This window comes from Saccopteryx bilineata, chromosome 8 (genome assembly GCF_036850765.1).
Source record: "Saccopteryx bilineata isolate mSacBil1 chromosome 8, mSacBil1_pri_phased_curated, whole genome shotgun sequence".
NCBI classification, from domain to species: Eukaryota; Metazoa; Chordata; class Mammalia; order Chiroptera; family Emballonuridae; genus Saccopteryx; species Saccopteryx bilineata.
In genome coordinates this window covers 71,234,268-71,254,810 of record NC_089497.1, presented here as the reverse complement: position 1 = coordinate 71,254,810, position 20,543 = coordinate 71,234,268, and the positions used below count along the sequence as shown (strand labels likewise).

General features: G+C 43.4%; 1 protein-coding gene, 1 non-coding gene and 1 pseudogene across 2 annotated transcripts in view; 2 read left to right on the top strand and 1 right to left on the bottom strand.

Moving 5' to 3' along the window:
• MCCC1 (methylcrotonyl-CoA carboxylase subunit 1) overlaps positions 1-20,543 on the bottom strand; it is an 82,720-nt gene that overhangs the window by 19,066 nt on the left and 43,111 nt on the right. The window contains exons 10-11 of the mRNA XM_066241384.1: positions 11,718-11,845; positions 8,708-8,891 (exon numbers count right to left, since the gene is read on the bottom strand). Of these exons, the coding sequence (XP_066097481.1) occupies positions 8,708-8,891; positions 11,718-11,845 (312 nt within the window). The remainder of the gene's footprint in view (positions 1-8,707; positions 8,892-11,717; positions 11,846-20,543) is intronic.
• On the top strand, positions 89-4,807 carry LOC136312057 (zinc finger FYVE domain-containing protein 9 pseudogene; annotated as a pseudogene).
• Positions 14,246-14,328, top strand: TRNAR-GCG (transfer RNA arginine (anticodon GCG)). Its single transcript is given in 2 exon segments — positions 14,246-14,286; positions 14,294-14,328. It is a non-coding gene; the product is annotated as a tRNA-Arg (tRNA).

The following is a 20,543-nucleotide window of genomic DNA, read 5'->3' as shown; positions in this document are numbered from 1 at the left end:
ATCCCCGCCTGCGGCACGTCGGTCGTCCCGCCGCAGCCTTGAGACCCCGGCCGGGTTCAGCGGCGCTCGTCAGGGATCCGCGAGGGTTCGGCGGCCCAGGAGCTCGAGGCGGCTCGGCGGGTGCTGGGCCTCAGCAGCAGCGGCGACCACAGCCCCTTCAGGAGTGGGAGGCTTCATGGCGGCGCTTGGGGCTGCGCGGGTGTCCTCCGGAGGAGGCTGTCGGCTCGGGGACGACCCCCCGGGCCATGCTCGGGCGACACCGGCCGCTGCTCGAGGATCAAACACAGCATACTGAATCAGCAGGACTGGCTGGTAGTGCAGCAAGCATCATGAGTAAGCACAGAGAGGTCCGTTTCTTATCACATGTGTAAGGAGAAAAAGGTTTAAACAAGTCTCATAAGTGGTGTTTCCTCACCGATGGAGAATTACTTCCAAGCAGAAGCTTACAACCTGGACAAGGTTTTAGATGAATTTGAACAAAACGAAGATGAAACAGTTTCACCTATTTCATTGGATACAAAGTGGAATAAGATTCTAGATCCCCCTTCTCACTGACTGTCATTTAACCCTGCATTGGCCAGTGTGAATGAACCTGCAGTTTCTAATGAGTCACAGCCACCACTGAGAGTGTTCTCCCTGGCTCGTTCAACGCCTCTGACCACAGAGGGAGAGGACCATTGTGCTAATGGGCAGGGCTGTGCTGTGAATCCAGAGATCAACACAATGTGGACTGATGAAAATGCTGTTGCAGAAGACCAGTTAATTAAGAGAAACTGTAATCAAGATGATCAGTGCAGCGCTGTTGAAGTGGGAGAAAACAACTGTGGAAGCCTAGCCTGTCTGCCAGATGAAAAGAATGTTCTTGTTGTAGCTGTCATGCACAACTGTGATAAAAGGACATTACAAAGTGATTTGCAGGATTGTAATAATTATAATAGTCAGTCCCTCATGGATGCTTTTAGTTGTTCACTGGATGATGAAAACAGACAAACTGATCAATTTAGTTTCAATATAAACGGGTCTGCTGAAAATGATATGAACTCAGAGAAACAAATGGATCTGTTGAATAGACCAAATACAGAGGGGGATTCTGTTAAACATATATATACTACTTCATCTGATAATCTAGCCAGTGTCTGTTCTCCTTCACAATTAAAGAATGATGAAAATATAGGTAGAGACTCCATGTCTGTGATTCCAAGTTTAACAATCAATTCAGTAAGCTCATCCAAGGGAACAGATGAAGGTTCTGCTGTTAAAAACCAAGAGAACTGTATACCAGATGAGTTTCTCACTGACAAAACCAGCTCTTCTAGGACAGATCTAGGGAGTCTAAACTCCTTTTCCCATTTGAGTGAGGAGATTTTGATGAAAAAAGAGCCAGCAGAGAAGATAACAACTGAAAAAATCCATCCCGTCTAGTTTACCTTTGCTTCGCAAACCAGACATAGGTAATGCATCTGGAAAGGATGAAAACTGCGAACAGTTTTCAGACTGCCTTGTGCCCAGTGAAGTTAGGCCTGATGAAGACGAAGACTGTGAGCATGAAGAAATTCTTGGCACTACAGAAATACTTAATATGACAGAGCATTTCTCTGAATCTCAGGAGATGACTAATTAGAAATTGACTAAACTAAATGAGTTGAATGACAGCCAAGTAAATAAAGAAAAAGAGAAGATTCTGCAGAGGAATCAGCCTGAAGATACTTACAATGATAGTGAAGGAGAAGCAGGCCTAGATTTAAACGGAACTTTCATGAATGAAAGTGAAGGATGTGATTTCTCCACTGTTATGGATATGCCAGCAGCAGATACCTCATCTAATGTTTTGGATACACCAGCAGCAGATACTTCATCTAATTGTTGTGATTCCTATGGAATGCAGAGCCCAGTTGTTTGTTTTGTCCCAAAGGCTTTACCCTTCAAAGAAGATTCAGTAACAGAAGAAAAGGAAATAGAGGAGAGCAAGTCAGAATGCTATTCAAATATTTATGAACAGAGAGGAAATGAAGTCACAGAAGGGAGTGGACTACTTTTAAACAGCACCGGTGACCTAATGAAGAAAAATTATTTACACAATTTCTCTAGCCAAGTTCCATCAGTGCTTGGGCAATCTTCACCCAAGACAGTAGCAAATCTGCAATCCATCAGTGTTCCTTTTGGTGGTGCAAGACCCAAGCAACCTTCTAATCTTAAACTTCAGATTCCAAAGCCATTATCAGACCATTTACAAAATGACCTTCTTGCAAACAATAGAAATAATATTAAAAACAAAAATGATGTTCTTGGGAAAACAAAAATAGGGGAAAACTCAGCAACCAATGTATGCAACGCCTCTTTGGGAAACATTTCTATTGCTGATACAAATGGGGAACATTTAGAAAATTATGAGTCTGGGATATCTAGTAGACCGTGCCTTTTATTAGCTCCAGATAGCCCAGATAATGATCTCAGAGCTGGTCAGTTTGGAATTTCTGCCAGAAAGCCATTTACCACTGTGGGTGAGGTGGCTCCGGTATGAGTACCAGATTCTCAGGCTCCAAATTGCATGAAATGTGAAGCCAGATTTACATTCACCAAAAGGAGGCATCATTGCAGAGCATGTGGGAAGGTTTTCTGTGCTTCTTGCTGTAGCCTGAAATGTAAACTGTTATATATGGATAGAAAGGAAGCTAGAGTGTGTGTAATCTGCCACTCAGTGCTAATGAATGCTCAAGCCTGGGAGAATATGATGAGTGCCTCAAGCCAGAGCCCTAACCCTAACAATCCTGCTGAATACTGTTCTACTATCCCTCCCTTGCAGCAAGCTCAGTCCTCAGGAGCCCTGAGCTCTCCACCTCCCACTGTGATGGTACCTGTGGGAGTTTTAAAGCACCCTGGAGCAGAAGTGGCTCAGCCCAGAGAGCAGAGACGAGTTTGGTTTGATGATGGGATCTTGCCTAATGGAGAAGTTGCTGATGCAGCCAAATTAACAATGAATGGAACTTCCTCTGCCGGAACCTTGGCTGTATCACATGACCCAGTCAAGCCAGTAACTACCAGTCCACTACCAGCAGAGACTGATATTTCTCTGTTCTCGGGGGAGAATAACTCAGGTTGGAAGTCCTGTTGGGAGTAATGAACCTTATTCCTGAAGATGGCCTTCCTCCCATTCTCATCTCCACTGGTGTAAAAGGAGACTATGCTGTGAAGAGAAACCATCACAGATTTCACTTATACAGCAGTTGGAGGATGGTGGCCCTGACCCACCTGTATTGGTTTTAAATGCAAATTTGTTGTCAATGGTTAAAATTGTAAATCATGTGAACAGGAAGTGCTGGTGTTTCACAACCAAGGGAATGCATGCGGTGGGTCAGTCCGAGATAGTCATTCTTCTGCAATGTCTGCCAGATGAAAAGTGTTTGCCGAAGGATATCTTTAATCATTTTGTGCAGCTTTATCGGGATGCTCTGGCAGGGAATGTTGTGGGTAACTTGGGACATTCCTTCTTCAGTCAAAGTTTCCTTGGCAGTAAAGAACATGGTGGGTTCTTATATGTGACATCTACTTACCAGTCACTACAAGACCTTGTACTCCCAACTCCACCTTACTTGTTTGGGATTCTTATTCAGAAATGGGAAACTCCTTGGGCTAAAGTGTTTCCCATCCGACTAATGTTGAGACTTGGAGCTGAATATAGACTTTATCCATGCCCACTGTTCAGCGTCAGATTTCGGAAGCCATTGTTTGGTGAGACGGGGCATACCATCATGAATCTTCTTGCAGACTTCAGAAATTACCAGTACACATTGCCAGTAGTTCAGGGTTTGGTGGCTGATATGGAAGTTCGGAAAACCAGCATCAAAATTCCCAGTAACAGATACAATGAGATGATGAAAGCCATGAACAAGTCTAATGAGCATGTCCTAGCAGGAGGGGCCTGCTTCAATGAGAAGGCAGATTCTCATCTCATGTGTGTGCAGAATGATGATGAAAACTATTAGACTCAGGCCATCAGTATTCACAATCAGCCCAGAAAGGTCACCGGTGCCAGTTTCTTTGTGTTCAGTGGCGCTCTGAAATCCTCTTCAGGCTATCTTGCCAAGTCCAGTATTGTGGAAGATGGTGTTATGGTCCAGATTACTGTGGAGAACATGAATGCCTTGAGGCAGGCACTGCGAGAGATGAAGGACTTCATCATCACCTGTGGCAAGGCTGACGCTGAGGATCCCCAGGAGCAAATCCATATCCAGTGGGTGGACGATGACAAGAACGTCAACAAGGGTGTCATGAATCCTATAGATGGGAAGTCCATGGAGTCTATAACAAGTGTGAAGATATTCCATGGATCAGAGTATAAAGCAAATGGAAAGGTCATCAGATGGACAGAGGTGTTTTTCCTAGAAAATGATGACCAGCACAGTTGCCTGAGTGACCCTGCAGATCGTAGCCGACTGGCTGAGCACATTGCCAAGGCTTTTTGTCTTGCTCTCTGTCCCCACCTGAAGCTTCTGAAGGAAGATGGAATGACTAAACTGGGACTGCGTGTGACACTTGACTCAGATCAGGTTGGCTATCAAGCAGGGAGCAATGGCCAGCCCCTTCCCTCGCAGTACAAGAACGATCTGGACAGCGCTTTGGTGCCGGTGATCCATGGAGGGGCCTGCCAGCTCAGTGAGGGCCCCATCGTCATGGAACTCATCTTTTATATTCTGGAAAACATCGCATAGACAGAGGACTTCATTTTTTTTTTCTGTTCAGACTTGTTGCAACAGCAGTCATACCCAAGTCATTTGCACTTTAGAACTGGAATATTAAGCTTTTGTTAACACTATAAATGGGGGAGGGAGTGGGGGTTTTGGGGGTCTATGCTGGAAAAGGGTGGTTGGGGGGAAGATGTTCCATAATTCTAAGTCTTCTATGCATTGTCCACCAAGAAGATCTGGACAGCCTCCGTTACTGCACACCAGTTATGCTATCCTTGCAGCTAATCCCCTTCTGTTACTGTTTAGACAAGAATTCTGCTCCTGTTTTAAGACTTACTTATGGTCTTGTGCTCAGAAATGCTCAAATGGGTACAGCCATCACCAAGGGTGGGTGGGAGGGCAGAGGGGAAATAAAAACTGAAGCAAAAATTAAAAAAAAAAAAAAAAGACAGTCTTCTGGGACTTTACACTTCGCATGCAAGTCTCACAAACCACTGCATGACAGAGATTCTTACCACCATTTTATTTATGAGGAACTGAAGCTCACACTAGTTTAAAACTCATCAAATGTCTGAGGAGGGTGTGGCCATCCAAGAGCACCAGGCCCCAAAGCAGTGACTCAATGACACATCCTACCTTCTTCTTGGAAGCTGGCTCAAACTCCCTCTACCTCTCCTATCACAGTCACTTCTGCCCTTAGCATTCCCTTCCTCCGCCACATTTTACTCACCAGATAAATAAGGACAATAATTCCTCTGTCCTGTAGCTATTGGAAGGATTGACCATAAAGTGCCAAGTACTGGCTGACTGATGAACAAAGCAGCTATCATTACCATGACAGAGAACAAGAATCTGAATCCGCGGTCAGAAAACAGTTCTGGCAAAAGGATGCAGTATCGTACAACAACTACTGTTCTAGGACCTTGTTGTAATTTCAGATCATCTAACCCCTCTGAAACCTAGGGTCTTCATATATAAAATGAGGAGTTGGATTACATTCCCTTGTTCATCCATCCATCCATCCATCCATCCATCCATCCAACCATCATCCACCCAACTACCCACTCACTCACCAACACATATTGAACACCTAGACCTAGGCTTGAACAACTATATGGCTGCAAATATAACGTGGAAGACAGTCCCTCCCTTAAGAATCTTACAATCTGGGCCCTGGCTGGTTGGCTCAGTGGTAGAGCATTAGCCCAGTATGTGGAAGTCCCAGGTTTGATTCTCAGCCAGGGCACACAGGAGAAGGACCCATCTGCTTCTCCACCCCTCCCCTTTCCTTTCTCGTTATCTCTCTCTTTCCCTCCCACAACCAAGGCTCCATTCGAGCAAAGTTGGCCCAGGCACTGAGGACAGCTCCATGGTCTCTGCCTCAGGTGCTAGAATGGCTCCAGCTATAACAGCGCATCACCCTGTAGTGGGCTTGCTGGGTGGATCCTGGTTGGGTTCACATGGGAGTCTGTCTCTCTGCCTCCCTGCTTCTCACTTCAGAAAAATACAATAAAAAAAAGAATCTTACAATCTGCTTGACCTGTGGTGGTACAGTGGATAAGGCATTGACCTGGAATACTGAGGTCGCCAATTTGAAACCCTGGGCTTGCCCAGTCAAGGCACATACGAGAAGCAATTACTATGAGTTGATACTTCCTGCACCCCGACACCCTCCCTCCCTCTCTCTCTCTCTCTCTCTCTCTCTCTCAAATCAATACATAAAACCTTTAAAAAGAAAAGAATCTTACAATCTGATGGGGAACCTAGACAAGGAATAGACTACCATAGATAATATAATCAGGGCAATGACTGAGGATTGCACAAGGGGCTCAGGAAAACCAGAAGAGAAATGTTGAGAGAAGTTTCCTGGACTAGATTATCCTTCCCAGTGTCAAGATGTGAGCCTGGCCCGAGCAGGTGGTGGCGCAGTGGATAGAGCGTCGGACTGGGATGTGGAAGGACCCAGGTTCAAGACCCGGTGGTTACCAGCTTGAGCGCGGGCTCATCTGGCTTGAGCAAAAAGCTCACCAGCTTGAACCCAAGGTCGCTGGCTCGAGCAAGGGGTTACTCGTTCTGCTGAAGGCCTGCAGTCAAGGCACATTTGAGAAAGCAATCAATGAACAACTAAGGTGTCGCAATGAAAAACTGATGATTGATGTTTCTCATCTCTCTCCGTTCCTGTCTGTCCCTATCTATCCCTCTCTCTGACTCTCTCTCTGCCTCTGTGAAAAAAAAAAAAAAGAAAGAAAAAAAAAAAAGATGTGAGCCTGGGAGTCCTTCTCAGAACTGCACCTGCTATCCTTCGAGCACCTCGAGTAGCTCAGACTGCAAGCTTTGCTTGTCTCACAGGTGTTTTCTTTCCTGTTGCCAGGGACTTCTTTTCTTTCCAAGATGTTCTGCTGTTAAGTTAAAAATTTTACTACCAAATCTCACTGTGGCTTAGCCAAGAGCTATCAAAATGTTCCCAGTTTGTCATCAAGAAGCCCTAAGTCCTCATTTTGGTTTTCAGGACCCTATATGATCTGCTCTCAATTTATGTGTCCAGCCACATCTCCAATTACTTACCGTCCTAAACCACTTCCCAGCCACGCACTTTCTTATAGTTCTTCAAACATATCTTTAGTTAACTTCTCTTTTCTCTACTTTTCTTTATGTTGTCAATATGCCTATTCAAATCCACTCTAGACTTCCTCTTTAAAAAATGTCTATCATTTGGCCCTGGCCGATTGGCTCAGTGGTAGAGCGTTGGTCTGGCGTATGGAAGTCCTGGGTTCGGTTCCAGCCAGGGCACACAAGAGAAGTGCCTGTCTGCTTCTCCACCCCTCCCCTCTCCTTCCTCTTTGTCTCTCTCTTCCCCTCCCGCAGCTGAGGCTCCATTGGAGCAAAGATGGCCCGGGCACTGAGGATGGCTCTATAGCTTCCACCTCAAATGCTAGAATGGAGCAATGCCCCAGATGGGCAGAGCATCGCTTCCTGGTGGGCATGCCGGGTGGATCCTGGTAGGGCGCATGCGGGAGTCTGTCTGCCTCCCCGCTTCTAACTTTGGAAAAATACAAAAAAAAAACAACAAAGTGTCTTAACATTATCTCCTAGTCCTGAGATTTGCTATAACTTCTCCACAACTCAAGTTAAGGTGGACTCAGGAGCCAGACTGCCTGGGTCTGAATCTTGGCTGCAAAGGTGATCTTGGGCAAGTCAGTTAACTTCTCTGTGCCCTGGTTTCCTCATCTAGAAAATGGGGGCAATAACAATTCCTTCTCAAAGGGTAGTTCTCGTGGTTAAAGGAGCCTATATAGAAAAATCCCTATAATAGCACCTGCATAAAAGAGCTAAATAATTGTTAGTTATGACCATTGTTACTAATCACATACTGAACTAATCATATGTGACAACTCTTACGCTGTTATTTCTTTGCTTTTAAATTTCTTTTAGCATTGTTAGCTTGCACTAATTTATATACTAATTCTCCAGCTTGACTTGAAGGCAGAGTGCCTTAAGCTTAGTGAATTAGCAGTCACCTTAAATCATTTTAAAAATCAGGCAGAGTAAAAATACAAAATAATACACACAAAACATTTGTTGCTTGGGTTTGACCAAGTACTGCTACATTTCAAAAAAAGAGCTTATTGATTAAAATTACTAGTCATTCTTTTTTAAAAAATTATTTTCATTTATTTATTCATTTTAGAGGGGAAAGAGAGAGAGAGAAAGAGAGATAAGGGGGGAAGGAGCAGGAAACATCAACTCCCATATGTGCCTTGAGCAGTCAAGTGCAGGGTTTTAAACAGGCGACCTCAGCATTCCAGGTTGACGCTTTATCCACTGCACCACCACAGGTCAGGCATTACTAGTCATTCTTTAAAAATAACTATTCCAGAAGGAAAAAGAAAAATTACTGAGAAATCAATCATAACCTCTATTTTAAAACATACTACATTCTGCAAAACACAGGGAAAAGATTCTGTTCGAAAACAATAAATGCTCTAAAAATTCAAGAAGGCTTTTGTTTTATTTCAGTTTACCTTGCCGTACCCCAGTCTCAATCCTGGTGGAGAGGTCTGCGGGCGGGGTGGAGAGATGCACCAGCGGCCCAGCCCCTGGCATGAAGTCGCTGTACGGGTCTTCCGCATAGATTCGAGCCTCAAATGCGTGGCCCTGCAGAGTTATTTCTTCCTGGCTCAAAGGAATCTTCTCTCCTGCTGCAATCTGGTAATAGAACAACAGAGTGTATTTCTTAGAAAAACCCGGCCCTGGCCGGTTGGCTCAGTGGTAGAGCGTCGGCCTGGCGTGCAGGGGTCCCAGGTTGATTCCCGGCCAGGGCACACAGGAGAAGCGCCCATCTGCTTCTCCACCCCTCCCCCCCTCCTTCCTCTCTGTCTCTCTCTTCCCCTCCCGCAGCCGAGGCTCCATTGGAGCAAAGATGGCCCAGGCGCTGGGGATGGCTCCTTGGTCTCTGCCCCAGGCGCTAGAGTGGCTCTGGTCACGACAGAGCGACGCCCCAGAGGGGCAGAGCATCGCCCCTTGGTGGGCAGAGCGTCGCCCCCTGGTGGGCGTGCCAGGTGGATCCCGGTCGGGCGCATGTGGGAGTCTGTCTCTCCCCGTTTCCAGCTTCAGAAAAAAAAAAGAAAAGAAAAGAAAAACCCACCGTAAAGCAGCTCTGAGACTAGTGAGTTGGTGGTCTTGCCCTTTTTACGTAAAATGTATACGTAAAATGTATATGTAAAATGTATATCTGGACTTTACAATAAAGTCAAATAAAAATTATTTTATTCACCCCCCCTCAAGTGTTGAGCAAAAGCAAAAAGAGATTTAGAACCAGGTGCAACTTGAAAATAAAGTATTAATTACAATGGACTTCTAGAGTTTAAAACTAGAGAAAGGTAAACTGCTAAGTTATAAAAATCAGTGTTTTCCTTAATACAATTGAAGCAAAGATTTCTTCTGCCACTATAGTCTCAGTAAATTAGCTGGTGATTAGGATTATATTCACAGCTATGAGTAAAGTATGATATTAGACTTTGTAATTTTAATCAGCAAACGAGTGATAGAGCAAACAGAAAGGGGAACATAATGGTTTCTCAATTTTATTATGTTTATCTATACTGCATGGCATCAGATTATAAACAGAGTGATCATTTTTATCATTATTTATAATTATTATTATTATTTTTGTGACAGAGACAGAGAGAGAGAGAAAAAGAGAGGGACAGATAGGGACAGACAGGAAGGGAGACAGATGAGAAGTATCAATCCTTTGTTGCAGCTCCTTAGTCTCTTAGTTGTTCATTGATTGCTTTCTCATATGTGCCTTGACCAGGGGGCTACAGCAGAGTGAGTAACCCCTTGCAGCCAGTGATCTTGGGCTCGAGCCAGCAACCTTGGGCTTCAAGCCAGTGACCATGGTCATGTCTATGATCCCATGCTCAAGCCAGCGCCCCTGCGCTCAAGCTGGTGAGCCTGCGCTCAAGCCGGCGACTTTGGGGTTTTGAACCGGGTCCTCCACATCCCAGTCCGACGCTCTATCCACTGCGCCACCACCTGGTCAGGCATCATCACTATAATTATTACTATTTTGGCCATTATGTAAATACAACATATCTTTCTCTCCAACTACGATAATCTGGAAAGGCTATTGGAGGACTTGCTGTCACACGCTCCCCTTAAGTTTTCTTCCAAGATAATAAAATAACTACCTGAGAAAGCAAAAGACTCAGGGAAAAAAACTCTAAGTAACTCAGCATCACAGCGAACTAACCAGTAAGCATAAAACAGAAGCAAAGGTTTCATCTCTTTAAATGTGTAAATAAGAAAAATAAGGAACCGCAGCAGTTAGGAATAAAAGGAAAACTGGCTGAACCGAACGCCTTTATGGCATGGTGTTTCAAACCACAGATTCCGCAGCCACATTCCTTAGAAACCTTTTATCCTTCATGATTTCACAATTCTGAACTCTCCTGGGTTCCTGCTTCAGAAAATAAAATCCTCCTTTTCCTCGAATTCTGGAAATATAAGCACTCTTTCCAGAAGTTTCTACATCCACTGCAGCTTTTCTGATGTGCCTGGTTTTCATTAGCTCCCGAGGCCACAGGGGCCCAGGAGAATCTTTCGGCCCAATTAAAACCACCAATCATCCCCAAGGAAATAGCAAAAGGAACATCATATTATTGTCCACAGAAGTTCTGAAAAGACAAAATTATCAAAATAACCAAGAGTTTAGCATCACAACATAAAAAAATTTTAAATTCAGCATACATAAAGAACCAAGAATCCCACAGAAATCAAGACTATTCATATGACTTAATTTTTTTTTATATTTAAAAATGGAAGGCTGAGACAATCCATTATTTTCAATAAAGAGAAAAACACACTGAACTATTATTAATAATATTTGAAATAATATGCTTTGTGGAATTCTGGTTTAGGCCAGTGCTTCTCATACTATCCATAATAAAGGAACAGTTGTGGCCTTAAGTTTTTGCCAAACCAGTAGATATGTCATAATAATACCAAAACTGCTTTAATAACTTTTCGCAAATGTCCTGTGAACGGCCACACTTACCCCGTCATGAGCCAGCCACGGTTTGTAAGTCAGCGCTTGCACACGGACCGTTCTACTGGTCTAGGCCACTCCCTGGCTCTTCCTTCCCAACTGTGTCTGAGCTCATTTCATCCAGACTGGCATCTGTCCTGCCTCTAAAAATCTCATGATGGCCTGGTCCAGAATGATGTGGCCTTACGGACAGCACAGGCTTTGGTGTTTGGTACACTACAGTTACAAGCCATCTTCAGTGGCAGCAGCTCACCTGCTGGCTGCCCCATGCCCAAGGGAAATGATGGCAATGAACAGATCAGGAATCTGTGTCCACAGAGTGGCAGTAATGTCATAGCATCAAATGTAATGTCACCTTTAACCTCCCATTTTCCTGTCCTCATCACAACCAGCAAGAATTGAACCCTTATCCAAAATGACATGTTTTCAGAGGCCAGAAAGGAACGTCTCAAGACTAATACTTAATAGAAAAACGTTCCCACCTTAAGCTGCCACTCCACCAAGTCAGTTCCTGTGATCATCTCAGTAACAGGATGCTCCACTTGCAGCCTTGTGTTCATCTCCATGAAGTAGAAATTGTGCTTGGAGTCCATAATAAACTCCACAGTTCCTAAGAGATAAAATACAATGGGTATATTTCAACAGAAAATAATCAGCAGCAAATTAAAATCTCCCATGATGTATCCTAGTTTTACCACTGCCGTCATTCAGTGGCACTTTGTATTTCATGAAAACATCTCACGTGTTGTAGCAGCAAAGGATTCTCAGTCAAAAATAGGGAGCCACATGAAATTTTGCAACAGGAAAATATATTTGGGGTTTTGAGCAAACAGTAAAACCCAGGATATGCACCGGACCCAGCTGTTGTAATGAGAACACAGCTGGCCCTGAGTTACTGACTCAATGCCCTGGGGTCCCTGAGGACCGCACCCTGGGACACCCCGCCTCACTCCAACCCTGTGGAGAAAAATACAATCTTTTTTCCCTGATTATGGGCTCTTGGGAATTTCCTTTAAAGTCCTTTTGCTGGTGGCCCATTGAAATATAGCTTAGCAACTAAACTTTATGTTAATAATGTCTTATCGATTGGCATTTTATTAAGCACTACAAAACTTCCCCTGCTTTATTAAGGTATAAAAATGTACCAATTTTAAGTATAGGTACGCTAAGCTTAGGCAGTTGAATCCATTCATATAACCACCATCGCAATGAAAATACGGACATTTCCATCACCCAGAAAGTCCCCTCGTCCCCTCTGCAGGCAGCCCCTTCCCCGGCCCAGGGTCCAGGCCCCAGGTAATCTCTGCTTTCTGTCATTGTGTTTTCTTCTAGAACACATTTTGTTTGATTTTTTTTCACAGAACCTAAAGTTAGTTCCATATACAGTTAACCCTTGAACAACATTGGTTTGAATTGTGCAAGTCTATTTACACAAGGATTGTTTTCTATAAATATATTGGAAAAATTTCGGACATTCGCAATAATTTATAAAAACTTACAGGTGAACTGCATAGTCTAGCAATATAAAAAAAAATGGAGATAAAGTTAGGTAAGTCATAAAACATATGTAGATATTAGTCTATTTTAACATTTACTACCATAAAATATATACAAATCTATTATAAAAAATTAAAATTTATCAAAACTTACACACACACTTATAGACCATACATATTGCCATTCACAGTCAAGAGAAAAATAAACAAATCTAGCCTGACCAGGCGGTGGCGCAGTGGATAGTCAGACTGGGATGCAGAGGACCCAGGTTTGAGACCCCAAGGTCGCCAGCTTGAGCGGGGGCTCATCTGGTTTGAGCAAAGCTCACCAGCTTGGACCCAAGGTCGCTGGCTCGAGCAAGGGGTTACTCGGTCTGCTGAAGGCCCACGGTCAAGGCACATATGAGAAAGCAATCAATGAACAACTAAGGTGTTGCAACGATAAACTGATGATTGATGCTTCTCATCTCTCTCCGTTTCTGTCTGTCCCTATCTATCCCTCTCTCTGACTCTCTCTCTGTCTCTGTAAAAAAACCTCCCACAAATAAACAAAAAGTAAACAAATCTAAAGATGAAGTATTAAATTAATGCAGTACATCCTATATTCTGTAATAATTTCATCATCACTACCTGTTGCTACTACAGTGAGGTCAAGTGTTGTAAGTTTCCATTTAAAACAACAGGTGAGGCTAACCATCTCCCTGTGACAGGCTGTCTCTCTAGTAAATTGTGTATCACTGTAAAAAGTGACTCCTCACAGTTCTTGCATATTTTTCATTGTGTTTAGTGCAATACTGTAAACTTTGAGTAACACCATGGAACCCACACAAAGTGCCACTAGTGATGCTGGAAGTGCTCCCAAGAAGCAGAGAAAAATCATGACACGAGAAAATGTTGAATTTTTTAAAAATGATTTTGAGAGAGAAAGATAGAGACATAAAGACAGAGAGGCAGGAGAGAGAGTAAGAAGTATCAACTTATAGTTGCTTCACTTTAGTTATTTATTGATTGCTTCTTGTATGTGCCTGGATGGAGTTTGGGCAGGGCTCAAGTCCAGTCAGTGACTGCTTGCTCAAGCCATCGACTGTGAGCTCAAACCAGCAACCTTAGGCTTCAAGTCAGCGACCTTGGGATCATGTTGACGATCCTTTGTGCAAGCTGTTGACCCCATGCTCAAGCTGGTAAACCCATACTCAAGCTGCGACTTTAGGGTTTTGAACCTGGGACCTCAGCATTCTGGGTTAATGCCCTATCTATACTGTCACCACTGGCCGGGCTGAATTTCTTGATATGTACCATAAAGTGAGGTCTGAAGCTGAGACTGCCCACCATTTCAAGATAAATGGACCCATTATAAGGATAATTGTAAAATAAAATAAAATAAAAAAATTTGTGAAGCTGTCAGTATAGCTATGCCAGCCAGTACAAAAACCATGTACTTTTACACAACACCGTTTTATTTCATACTGAAAACGTAGTTTTTATATGGGTGGAGCATTACTATAAGAAAGGTGGCCCTGGCCGGTTGGCTCAGCGGTAGAGCGTCGGCCTGCGGCCTGGCGTGCGGGGGACCAGGGTTCGATTCCCGGCCAGGGCACATAGGAGAAGTGTCCATTTGCTTCTCCACCCCCCCCTTCCTCTCTGTCTCTCTCATCCCCTCCCGCAGCTGAGGCTCCATTGGAGCAAGGATGGCCCGGACGCTGGGGATGGCTCCTTGGCCTCTGCCCCAGGCGCTAGAGTGGCTCTGGTCTCGGCAGAGCGACGCCCCGGAGGGGCAGAGCATCACCCCCCTGGTGGGCAGAGCATCGCCCCTGGTGGGCAGAGCATCGCCCCTGGTGGGCGTGCCAGGTGGATCCCGGTCGGGCGCATGCGGGAGTCTGTCTGACTGTCTCTCCCCGTTTCCAGCTTCAGAAAAAAAAAAAAAAAAAAAAAAAAAAAGAAAGGCATCTGGGCCCTGGCCGGTTTGCTCAGTGGTAGAGCGTCGGCCTGGCGTGCAGAAGTCCCGGGTTCGATTCCCGGCCAGGGCACACAGGAGAAGCGCCCATCTGCTTCTCCACCCCTCCCCCTCTCCTTCCTCTCTGTCTCTCTCTTCCCCTTCCCGCAGCGAGGCTCCATTGGAGCAAGGATGGCCCGGGCGCTGGGGATGGCTCCTTGGCCTCTGCCCCAGGTGCTAGAGTGGCTCTGGTCGCGACAGAGCGATGCCCCGGAGGGGCAGAGCATCGCCCCCTGGTGGGCAGAGCGTCACCCCCTGGTGGGCGTACCGGGTGGATCCCGGTTGGGCGCATGCAGGAGTCTATCTGACTGTCTCTCCCCGTTTCCAGCTTCAGAAAAAATGCAAAAAAAAAAAAAAAAAAAGAAAGGCATCTGATACATTCTAATATGATTTGAGAAAAAGAGAAGTCATTAGATGACAACATAAAAATCAAAATGTGAAGAATCTAATGCTGGAGAATTTAACACCAAGAAAGTATGTTTGCGCCCTGACCGGTTGGCTCAGCGGTAGAGCGTCGGCCTAGCGTGCGGAGGACCCGGGTTTGATTCCCGGCCAGGGCACACAGGAGAAGCGCTCATTTGCTTCTCCACCCCTCTGCCACGCCTTCCTCTCTGTCTCTCTCTTCCCCTCCAGCAGCCAAGGCTCCATTGGAGCAAAGATGGCCCGGGCGCTGGGGATGGCTCTGTGGCCTCTGCCCCAGGCGCTAGAGTGGCTCTGGTCGCAACATGGCGACCCCCCGGAGGGGCAGAGCGTCGCCCCCTGGTGGGCGTGCCGGGTGGATCCCGGTCGGGCGCATGCGGGAGTCTGTCTGACTGTCTCTCCCTTTTTCCAGCTTCAGAAAAATGCAAAAAAAAAAAAAGAATGTTTGCTAATTTTAGGACGGGGTTTGGTTTAATTGTTAGGATAACAGGAGAAGCAGCAAACAAGAGGCAGCAGAGAAGTTCCCAGATGCCATTAAGACAATCATGGAGAAGAAAGTATATCTGCCTGAACAGGTTTTTACTATAGATGAAGTGCTCTATTCTGAGGAAAAATAGCCACAAAGGACATTTCTTAATAAGGAAGAGAAGCAAGTATCAGGATTTAAGGCAAGAGAGGACAGGTTAACTCCACTGTTTTGTGCAAATGCGGTCTGGTCTGTGACTACGAGCCGTGATCTACAAAGCTGCTAACCTGCAGCTGTGGAGGGAACACAGAGCACCAGCTGCCCGGCTTTCGGCATACAAGGCCTGGACAACAAGAACCCCTTTTCTGGATTGGTTCCACCGATGCTTTATCCCAGAAGTCAGAAAGTACTTTTCCAGTAAACAGTTACCTTTCAAAGTTCTTTTGCTATTGGACAGCACCCTGACCACCCAGAACTCCAGTTTAACACCAAAGGAATCAAAGTGGTCTGCGTGCCCTCAACGCAGTATCTCTAGTTCAGGCTCTAGATCTGGGGTTATAAGGACCTTTCAGGCTCATTAGACACAGCACTCTATTGACAGGATCACCAATGCTATGGAAGAGAACCCCAACAGAGAGAACACCATGAAAGTCTGAACGGATTACATCACTAGAGATGCCATTGTTGTTACAGAAAAAAGTGTGAAACAATCAAGCCCAAAAAAGAAGTTTCTGCTGGAGAAAACTGTGCAGATGCTCTGCCTGACTTCACAGGATTTATAACAGCGGCAATCAAGGAAATCATAAAAGAGACTGTGGATATGAAAAAAAGAAGTGGGGATAAAGGGTTTCAAGATATGGATCTTGGAAGAATTCAAGAGCTAATGGATATCACGCCAGAGGAGTTAACAGAAGATGAGTTGATGGAGCTGAGTGCTCCTGAGCCCGTGCCACTCAACAAGGAAGGAGACGCAGAGGAAACGATGCCACAAAACATTGACATTAGACAGTCAGGCAGAGGGTTCTGATGTTTCAAGACTGCTTCTGACTTCTTTTATAACATGGGACCTTCTGTGATATGGGCACTGAAACTAAAGTGAACAATAAAGAAAGATATTGCTACCATCTAGAAACAGTTTTAGAGAAACAGAAAAGCAAAAGTGTCAGGCAGAACTTACAATGTCTTTTCATAAAGTTATGCTGCGTACACCTGCTTCTCCTGCCTCCTCACCCTAAGGCAGCATGACCAACCCTTCCTCTTCCTCTGCGGCCTACTCAATGTGAGGATGACAAGGATGAAGACTTTTATGATGATCCACGTCAATTTAATGAATAGGAAATAATCATCATGCTGAACAGTTAATAAACTTATCTGCTGTGTATGTGTCTTCCTTTGAAAATCTAATAACTGTATGGACAGCAAGAACTATGACATTTTTGTGTAAGTAGTCATCATGTGCAAGACTTGTATTGTTTTCTGTTTGTTTTTTAATTTTTCCATTGACTTGAGAGAAAGGAAGAGGGGAAGGAAGAGACAAAGAGAGAGAGAGACACATCAACGTGTTGTTCCACTTAGCTGTGCTCTCACTGGCTGCTTCTCATATGTGCCCTGACCGGGACTGAGTCCATGACCTCGGCATGCCGGGACAATGCTCTATCCACTGAGCAACCCAGCCTGGGCCTGCAAGATTTGTATTGAAGTAGATAGCCTATACATACATAGGTATAGGTCAGTAATATTGAATATAATTTATAACTTTACTTTCAAAAAATTACATTACTATACAGTATACCTTTCTTAATTGGAAAAACTGTATTGCCTATTATCACAGACAAGTGGGTTTTAAAAAATGTAGCAATGTTTCCAACTATATTGTAACTATGATTATAATACAGTATGCCATAAAAATGCTATGATTCATTCATTTGTTTACAAGCTAGGCTATATAAATATATATCAATCATATCAATTATACTAGGTTACCATAAAGCAACCATATTGCTGCCTCTTTGTTATTAATGCAATAATTGTTATACCTGTAAATAAATATGAATTTTTAAGTTATCTTTTTATTTTTGATGTCTAATGTTAGTAATATGTATTACATCTGACTTCTCAAAAACCATGCAAGCAAGAACATAGAGGTAAAGTATTTATATTTTTTTCTTTTAATTTTTTTAAATTTAATTTATTGTGTTTACAAAGATTCTAGTGTTGCCCCGATTGCATCCCCCCCCGTATTATTTCAAATATTAAGAGGAGGAATTCACCAACCTAGAATTCTGTACGCTGTAAAGTTATCCTTCAAAGTGAAAAAGAAATAAAGATGGTCTCAGATCAACAAAAATTGGGAGAACTTATTGGCCTTACAATAAATGATAAAAAAAAAAAGTCCTTCAGAGAGAAGTCAAATGATATAGGTTCAATGCTCCAAGAACACATAACAATCCTTAATGTGTAACAGTGTGTTGAAATATATGAGGCAAAAACTGGGAACTGCAAAGAAAAGTAGTTGAAACCACTAATGCAGTTGGAGACTAATACCACTTTACCAGAAATAGACAAATCCAGCAGGCAGAAAATTAGTAAGGACATAGCTGAACTCTATAGCACCATCAATAAACCAGATATAATCGACACCTACAGATGACTTCATCCAGCAACAGTATATTATACGTTTTCTAGCTTATACAGAACATTCACCAAGATAGACCACATTCAGGGCCATAAAAAACACTTTAACATAGTTAAAAGAATAAGTACCATACAGTGTCTGCTCTCAGATTATAAACTAAAAATCAGTAAACTGAACTAAAAACATTAACAGAAAGATAACTGAAAAATATCTCAAAATATTCATAGATGAAACAACACAATGCTTACATATCGGTCAAAAAACTCTCAAGAGCCCTGGCCGGTTGGCTCAGTGGTAGAGCATTGGCCTGGCGTGCAGAAGTCCCGGGTTCAATTCCCGGCCAGGGCACACAGGAGAAGCGCCCATCTGCTTCTCCACCCCTCCCCCTCTCCTTCCTCTCTGTCTCTCTCTTCCCCTCCCGCAGCCAAGGCTCCATTGGCGCAAAGTTGACCTGGGCGCTGAGGATGGCTCTGTGGCCTCTGCCTCAGGCGCTAGAATGGCTCTGGTTGCAACAGAGCAATGCCCCAGATGGGCAGAGCATCGCCCCCTGGTGGATGTGCCTGGTGGATCCCAGTTGGGCGCATGCGGGAGTCTGTCTGACTGCCTCCCCATTTCTAATTTCAGAAAAATACAAAAATCAAAAATAAATAAATAAAAACAGGAAATAGAGAAAAGCAACAAAACCAAAAGTTGGTTCTTTGAAAAGAGCAAATAAAATTGATAAGCTTCTACTAGGCTAAGAAAAACAAAGAGAAGACAAATATTACTAATCCCATGGAGATTAAAGGGATAATAAAGGAATATTATGTATAACTCTATAGCTACAAATTCATAATTTAGATGAAATGGATGAATTCCTTGAAAGACACAATGTGCCAAAACTCACATAAGAAGAAAGAGAAATCCAAATAAGGCTAAATCATTAAAGAAATTGAATCAATCATTAATAACCTTCTAGAACAGAAAGCAGCAGGTTCAGATGGATTCACTGGTAAATTCTAACAAAAGTTTAAGAAAGAAATTATATTAGTTCTCTAACCAGACAAAGATATTATAAGAAAAGATATCTACAAACCAGTATCTCTCATCAACAAGGATGCAAATACCCTCAACAAAATATTAGTAAATCAAATCCAACACTATATAAAAAGAACAATATACTGCAACCAAGTAGGATTATTCCCAGGTATGCAAGGCTGTTTCAATATTTGAAAATCAATTAAAGTAATCCATCACATCAGCAAGCTAAGGAATCACATGATCATATCCACAGATGCAGAAGCATTTGATAAAATCCAATATCCAATTATAATAAATATTCTCAACAAAGTATGAGGAGAATTTTCTCAATAAATATTTATAGAAAACTTTCACTTACATCATACTTAATGATGAGAAAACCAGCCTGACCAGGAAGTTATTTTTTGGGTGTGTGTGTGTGTGTGTGTGTGTGTGTGTGAAAGAGAGAGAGAGAGAGAGAAAGAGAGACAGACAGACAGGAAGGGAGAGAATGATGAGAAGTATCAACTCAGAGTTATGGCATCATAAACCTAGATAGCACAGGAGAAAGCCTAGATAACCTTGAATATGGTAATGCTTTTTTAAATACAACAAAAAAGGCACAATCCATGGAAGAATTAATTGGTAAACAGGTGGCAAGAAAGAATATGAGAAGATGCTCCACATCATGTCAACAGGGAAATGCAAATTAAAATAACAACAGATACCACTATGCACCTATAAGAATGGGCAAAATCTGGAACACTGAATGCCAAATCATGATAAGGATGTGGAGCAACTGGGACTCTCATCCATTGCTGCTGAGAATGCAAAATGGTACCGCTACTTTGAAAGACATTTTGGCTGTTTTTTACATAACTACACATAATCTTATTGTATGATCCAGCAATCATGCCTCTTGATATTTAACCAAACGAACTGAAACTTATATCCACATATAAATCTGCACATGGATGTTTATAGCAGCTTTTTTATAATTGCCAAAATTTTGGAAGCAATCAAGATATCCTTCAGTAGGTGAGAAGATAATTAAACATAAAGACAATGGAATGTTATTCAGCGCTAAAAGGAAGTGAGCTATTGAGTCATGAAGAAACATGGAAGAAACATATATTCTTTTTTTTTTTTTTGGTTTTTTTTTTTTTGGTTTTTTTTTTTTTCTGAAGCTGGAAATAGGGAGAGACAGTCAGAGAGACTCCCGCATGCGCCTGACCGGGATCCACCTGGCACGCCCACCAGGGGCTACGCTCTGCCCACCAGGGGGCGATGCTCTGCCCC